Raw genomic sequence first — 7,165 nt, forward strand, 5'->3', positions numbered from 1 at the left:
TATTAGATCAATCAACTACGATGAAAAAGACCCCTTCCTGTGCAACGCCTGCGGTTTCTGTAAATATGCCCGATTTGACTTCATGCTATATGCTAAACCATGCTGTGCTGTGGATCCCATTGAGAATGAGGAAGACAGGAAAAAGGTAAGCTGTCAGTCTTTTGGAAATACAAGTGAAAAAGTCAAAAAGGGCGTTGCCATTCCTAAAAAACACACTACATTGTTAAATATAAGCTTTGTCCCCTTTTTTTGCTCAGGAAAGCAAATGACTGATGTTCTTTTCCCTGAATCAATTTTGGATTGTCTTCCTACACTTTCGCTCTGCATATGTTAACCTTTAATGTATTTTTTTTTTTTTTCTGCAGGCTGTGACCAACATTAATACCCTGCTAGACAAAGCTGACCGGGTCTACCACCAGCTAATGGGGCACCGGCCCCAGCTGGAGAGCCTGCTGTCTAAAGTCAATGAGGCGGCACCGGAGAAACCACAGGTCAGTCACAGCAGTGGCCTGAACAGTACTTTTTTTTCATACATTTTATTTTGTAGTCTTGGTTCCTTTCAAATGTTGTTTCTACAGTTTTATCTCATTATTTTTCTTCTGTGTTGCCCTCAGGATGACACTGGAGCAGGTGCAGGGCTTGGTACATCCTCCGCTAATGTGAATAGATACATTCAGCAGCTGGCTCAGGAGTACAGCGGAGACTGCAAGACGTCATTTGATGAACTCTCCAAGATTATACAGGTTAGAGAGGAAAAGGAGTACGAGTTCCCTAGTCACTGGTAGAATCCCCTACCCACCCAGCTCACATATAACGCCTTTTCTCTTTGTTTACAGAAAGTGCTTGCATCTCGTAAAGAACTCCTGGAGTATGACCTGCAGCAGAGAGAGGCTGCCACCAAGTCATCGCGCAGCAGCAGCAGCCACCAGCCCACCTTCACCGCCAGTCAATACCGTGCCCTCTCGGTGCTGGGTTGCGGCCACACGTCCTCTAACAAGTGCTATGGCTGTGCCTCAGCTGTCACGGGTCACTGTATCACACTGCTCCGCGCATTGGCCACAAACCCAGCCCTCCGGCAGATCCTTGTCCTCCATGGTCTTATCCGTGAGCTGTTTGAGTATAACCTGCGCCGAGGTACAGCAGCCATGAGGGAGGAGGTGCGCCAGCTGGTCTGTCTCCTCACCAGGTACGTCCCAACCCCATCTTGCAGTTAAGTAGATCTCAGGGATGTGATTTTTCCGACCTGAAAATTGGACCCACGTGAATCATGCAGATCTGTAAATTTAAAAAAAGGTGGGCGGGGGGATACAGGAGCTGGTCGAGTGAAATGGAGAAGATTTAAGGACATCTACAGGCTAACGTGTGTAAAGTTTCCTACCTTTCCAAGTATCAGCAAGGATGTTTGTTTGCGTTCAGCAGCCCATTCCACACCTGCGCAGTGTGAACCACGCATCAGTGGTAACGTGTTGGGCAGTAGTGTTGGGCAGTAATACTGCAATATTACTTTTCCCAGTAAAGAATAGTGTGACGGATTATTTCCAAAACAGTAATGTTATTACAGTTACTAATCCTATTAAGGCTGCCCTACTGAACGCACCATCCCTGACGTGAATGCGCGAACTCAACCTCCTCGCTTTTTTTTCTCCCAGCAATGTCCAGTTTTGTCCAGTTTTTATATAAATATGCTTTTGGTCTGAAAGCACCATTAGGCTAATTGAAGCATCAGCTAAAGGAAACCAGCAATGTAAAACTCAGAAATAAACTCTGGCCGCTGCTGCCAGTGATGCTTGGACTCATCGGGAGAGAGTGGCGTTACATCATCCAGTAATAAGTTGGCTAGAGTTTTTAAGGAGTAGCCTATATGCTAAGTAACTAGTAAGTAGCTGTATTATTTCTGAGTAACTTGCCCAACACTGAGTTGACAATAAGGATCGGATAAATTGCTTGTTATAGGCTATGTATAATGTTTACTTTGACTTTGTTGTCACTCATATAGACTATATAGGCTACAATTTGCTGTATGTTAAAGGTTTTGGCACGTTATAAATGAATTTCTTGTGAATGGTTGTGACGTGGTTTACAAGGCCTTTTCATAAGGCTTTGATCCGCGGGGTCGCTCCTCATCAACAGACGGGCAAACAAGCGCGATCCCGTGAAACTGTCATGGTCGTTCTCGTCTCACGCACACGCCCGCTGCCAGAGTTGAAATGCCAAACTTTCTCCTACAGTTTATCAATAGACAGAGACTGATCAGCTGTCGGGGGGGGGGGGTCTCAGTATATTTTCCTGCTTTTTTGCCCTTTGCCAATCACATGCCTGAGATCTGCAAGTGACAGTCTTTAGTTATCAATATGCTCTTGTATAAGATGGGAAACCATATGGGGGACAATTATGTCTTCTCTGTTCACCCTTCGTGCATGCAGTTTGCACTAGACAACTCTAAATTGATGCTGCATCTTAATCCCTCAGGCATCCCCAAGTGCCTGCCTTATGCATTATCTTTTGAACAGCCCCAGTTTGCATTTGCCAAACAACAGCGGCTGCTTAATTTATGCTCAGTGCAGTTCATCTCTATTTCTTTATTCTTTTGCCAAATCTTCTGTAACTACGGAATAGATGACCTGTTTATGTTTTCACCAGCACGCGCATGCCCAGTGTACGTGAATGGCCACTAGATGTGGGTTTTCAGTCGTTTTAGTATAGTATAGATATTTTTACAAACAAAAACGGAGTAGTGTGGATGCCTGAGTGTGCACAGATGCCCAATTGGGTGCATGCTCACTCCACCAGAGGCATGGCTGAGCATTCGGCTCTTTTTAAAAAGTGTTTTGGGCGGGACGCCTGTTCTGTTTGTTGGCTTCTCCACATAAATCTATAAAGTTTTATTGTGTTTTATTTTCTTGCCTCTATCCTCAGACCCTCCATTTAGATAAAGACAAATAACTAGTGGATTGTGCACTTAACCAGTGTTCCGTGAGGGGGGAAAACGAGTCAGACCCTCACCACCTTCCAACTCAGTGAAGTGCAGTTTAGATTGAGGAGGAGAGAATGTTTATTTCTACTGTAATGTTGGGCATTTTAACATGGGTGTCTATGGGGATTTGTTATTGGAGCCAGCCTCAAGTAGCCATTTGATGAACTGCAGTTTCTGGCATTTCACTTCAGCCTCATTATTCAGTGCCGGAGGTTGCTCTGGGTTTGTTGTACCTCGTTTCCCTCCATCTGGCAAGATTGTATATTCACAACCCCCAGGCACTAATACTCAATAAGGTGTTAGAATGAAAGCATATTGTGGACATCTAAATTTACTTTTTGCTTATTACACTCTTATTAAACTTATTACAATGTTGTGCTTATACAGTGAATTGCACTGGTGATTAAATATAATTCTGTCTTTTGTATCTTTCCGTATTTTCCTGCTTCAGAGATCATCCAGAGGCCACTCAACAGATGAATGACCTCATCATTGCCAAGGTGTCAGCTGCCCTCAAAGGCCACTGGGCCAATCCTGATCTGGTATGTCCTCTTGCCTGTTCTACTGGAAGCCGTAGAAATTAAGCAAAAGAAACACTTTTTTATCTAGATAGCAGAGCTCCTGGAGTTTAATTTTGTTGAAGAATTAAACATTTTGATATACGTGATGTCTTCATGTTTCCAACAGGTTAGTAATCTGCAATATGAAATGCTCCTGCTGACAGACTCTATTTCAAAAGAGGGAGGATGCTGGGAGTTACGATTGCGTTGTGGTAAGCCCTTTTTTCCTAATCTCATCCATTGAAAAGATGGTGTATTTTAATTTTTAAAGTTTGTGTTTTGTTTCAGGGTATCAGCCCGTGGGGATTATTTTCTTGTAGAATAGTTTATGCCTTAGTTGATGTTTTCAGATTCCTTGTTTTGTCTTTAAGTCCAAAAAGTAAATGTATTTAAAAAGTCTTAAATTTCATATTCCGAAAATAAGGCCTTAAAAGTATTAAATTTCATTACCAAAGTATTAAATTTCATTACCAAAGTATTAAATTTCATTACCAAAGTATTAAATTTCATTACCAAAGTATTAAATTTTTTTTACCAAGGTCTTAAATTTGTTCTTGTCCTTTCGTAGGATTAAATAAATGCCGTAACATCATAAATTAATACTTTTTATGTGTGTGATTTTATAATATACTCCGTTTGGAGTGACTCTGATGTTACGACAGTACAGGTAACGTTACTGTTTGTGTCAGTATTTAGCTTTACGCTTTGGACTGTGGCGTGTTCGCGGTGCACAAGCTCCGGCATCCAAACTCTGGTGCATATCAGTCAGGAAAGAAAACAAAACGTCTCTGATGGGCTGCTAACAAGCTAACGCTAGCTCGTCGCCTGAGAATGGGAAAGTGTCTGAAATTCAGAAAGCTAGAGACACAGACAGGTGGCGGTTGAGGCCGAGGACAGTGGTGCTCACACTATAGCGAGCGCTAATGAAACTGCAGAGCTGGAAGACCCGCCTGCAGGTTAAATGACGGTCGGGTATGAGACGAGGACCGTGTCTGTGTGTTGGCGTTGCGCCACTGTTGTAGTGTAACGCTATGTAAATGGCAACACCCGACATGCTAATGCACATTAAATTTACATCGCCCAGATGTGCTGATCACCGGGACGAGGAAAAAAACAAACCGGAGCCCAACTCCTTATCCCCGCTGCTTTCAAGCCAATACTATATAATGCTATATTTCAAACAGCCTTAAAATGCACAAACCAAACAAAATGAATTATCACTGAAGCAACTGGCACATTAAATTACATTACCTTATCTAGCCAAGGTGTAACTAATTGTAACAACTCATTCTGCACAATTTGTTTGTATTTTTGATTTCACCCCTTAAGAGTTCTTAGTGCACAAATATTGTATTCATTTCTTAGGTGAATGATACTGGGGACATGTCTCCATCACTTTTTTTGAAGCATTTGTTAAATATGTTTTAAAAAAATGGCTTGAAACAAGAAATGTGAAAAAACAAACACATGAAAATACTTGAGAGAGGTTTATTTGCGCAATAAGAAAACACGCAATGCCATATAGAAGAAACAAATGTGCATTTTCCAAAACTGTCCTGTCCGTTTGGTCAGTGCTGGTCAGGAAGGAGAGAGAGCGGCTGAGTCTGAACTGGGTTCTGCCCTGATTCTCTGATGTTGCTTGAATTAGCATTTTGAACCTTCTCAGATTTTGCAAGGTCATGTTTTTGTTCAGCTCTCATACAGCATTTATTGTGTTAGGGAAGTTGTTTCTATTTAGGTCTGTGTCTAACAGCACTGTACATTTTTTTTTGTCCTCGTAGCCCTCAGTCTGTTTCTCATGTCGGTGAATATAAAGACGCCTGTGGTGGTGGAGAACATCACACTCATGTGCCTGAGAATCCTACAAAAGCTCATCAAGCCCCCTGCTCCCACTAGCAAGAAGAACAAGGTAAAAATCCTAAAACATCTGCTGTGCCCTCACAGCACTGGTTTTTGCCTTTGCCTTTTAGAGTCGTCGGTGCCAATTGTTCAGTTCATTATTAAATAATTAAAAAAATAACAACAATACAAGGATAATTTTTTTTCAGTCCTTTTTCCTCAACATAATAACATCTTAATAAAAAATTAAGTCCTAATTCGTGTATGATTCAAGTGAATAAAATCAAACATTTATTGAATATTTATTGAACATTTGTTATTTTGTTGTTGAAAAAAAATGTATTGCTATAATTATTATTATTTTATTGTCCAGCCCTACTTTAACGGTGGTAGACAGTTATCACTTGGTTGTATCATGTTCCCTTTCACAACAGTGTGTGTTTGCTTTTGATTATAGGATGCTGCTACTGAGTCCCTGACCACAGTCAGGCCCTACAGTAATGAAATCCACGCCCAGGCCCAACTCTGGCTCAAGAAAGACCCCAAAGCATCTTATGAAGCATGGAAAAAGTGTCTCCCAGCAAGAGGCAAGTACTGTGTCTCAACAAATCTACAGTATATCAGTGTAGCAAGATGGTTTGCTTGGTTTTTCTCAGTGAAATAATGAAAACTCATGGTGATTAGTTTTTCACTGCTGATTTTATCTTAATAACCACAGGACAGGAGACTGTGTCAAAGCCTCAGGGGAAGGCTGAGTTGCGAAGGCAATACCTGTTGGAGAAGTATGTGTGGAAGTGGAAGCAGTTCATGAGGTCTAGAAAAGGTGAAGGCCTCTTCCCTCGCTTACTCAAACTGAGCCACAACAACTGGCTGCGGCAGGTACAAAACCTTTTTTCATTTTTAAATACATCTATTAGTAGGTCTCAGCGTGTCTTCCTTAGTAGTTTCAGAAGCTCACATGTGCATATCTTTTGTTAGAGACTTATTTCACAAAGCAACCTCTTAAAATAACTGAAAAAATTGTTGCAGGTCCTTTTCACACCTGCCACTCAGGCTGCCAGACAGGCAGCTTGCACTATTGTGGAAGCTTTAACCACAATCCCCAGCCGCAAGCAACAAGTGCTGGACCTACTCACCAGGTATGAGCCTCAAACTGAAAACCAGCAAGTCAAACAGACTTCACAATATGCTTTATTAGGGATGTTTATAAACGGCATTAGATTATAGTACTGAACGTGAGGATATACAGTGGGTACGGAAAGTATTCAGACCCGTTTAAATTTTTCACTCTTTGTTTCATTGCAGCCATTTTCCAAAAATCAAAAAAGTTCATTTTATTTCTCAGTAATGTACACTCAGCACCCCATCTTGACAGAAAAAAACAGAAATGTAGAAATTTTTGCAAATTTATTAAAAAAGAAAAACTGAAATATCACATGGTCATAAGTATTCAGACCCTTTGCTCAGTATTTAGTAGAAGCACCCTTTTGATCTAATACAGCCATGAGTCGTTTTGGGAAAGATGCAACAAGTTTTTCACATCTGGATTTGGGTATCCTCTGCCATTCCTCCTTGCAGATCCTCTCCAGTTCTGTCAGGTTGGATGGTAAATGTTGGTGGACAGCCATTTTCAGGTCTCTCCAGAGATGCTCAATTGGGTTTAAGTCAGGGCTCTGGCTGGGCCATTCAAGAACAGCCACGGAGTTGTTGTGAAGCCACTCCTTCGTTATTTTAGCGGTGTGCTTAGGGTCATTGTCTTGTTGGAAGGTAAACCTTCGGCCCAGTCTGAGGT

At 41.6% G+C, this 7,165-nt stretch overlaps 1 protein-coding gene across 8 annotated transcripts in view; it reads left to right on the plus strand.

The window, feature by feature from the left end:
* ubr4 (ubiquitin protein ligase E3 component n-recognin 4) overlaps nt 1–7,165 on the plus strand; it is a 62,988-nt gene that overhangs the window by 45,205 nt on the left and 10,618 nt on the right. For all 8 annotated transcript variants that reach the window (XM_046057522.1, XM_046057524.1, XM_046057523.1 and 5 more), the window contains 10 exons: nt 7–145; nt 366–491; nt 615–743; nt 837–1,186; nt 3,426–3,516; nt 3,662–3,746; nt 5,316–5,443; nt 5,831–5,960; nt 6,092–6,252; nt 6,403–6,512. In XM_046057522.1, coding sequence (XP_045913478.1) covers nt 7–145; nt 366–491; nt 615–743; nt 837–1,186; nt 3,426–3,516; nt 3,662–3,746; nt 5,316–5,443; nt 5,831–5,960; nt 6,092–6,252; nt 6,403–6,512 — 1,449 coding nt within the window. The remainder of the gene's footprint in view (nt 1–6; nt 146–365; nt 492–614; nt 744–836; nt 1,187–3,425; nt 3,517–3,661; nt 3,747–5,315; nt 5,444–5,830; nt 5,961–6,091; nt 6,253–6,402; nt 6,513–7,165) is intronic.

Source organism: Micropterus dolomieu, linkage group LG08, assembly GCF_021292245.1.
Source record: "Micropterus dolomieu isolate WLL.071019.BEF.003 ecotype Adirondacks linkage group LG08, ASM2129224v1, whole genome shotgun sequence".
In the NCBI taxonomy this organism is placed as follows: Eukaryota; Metazoa; Chordata; class Actinopteri; order Centrarchiformes; family Centrarchidae; genus Micropterus; species Micropterus dolomieu.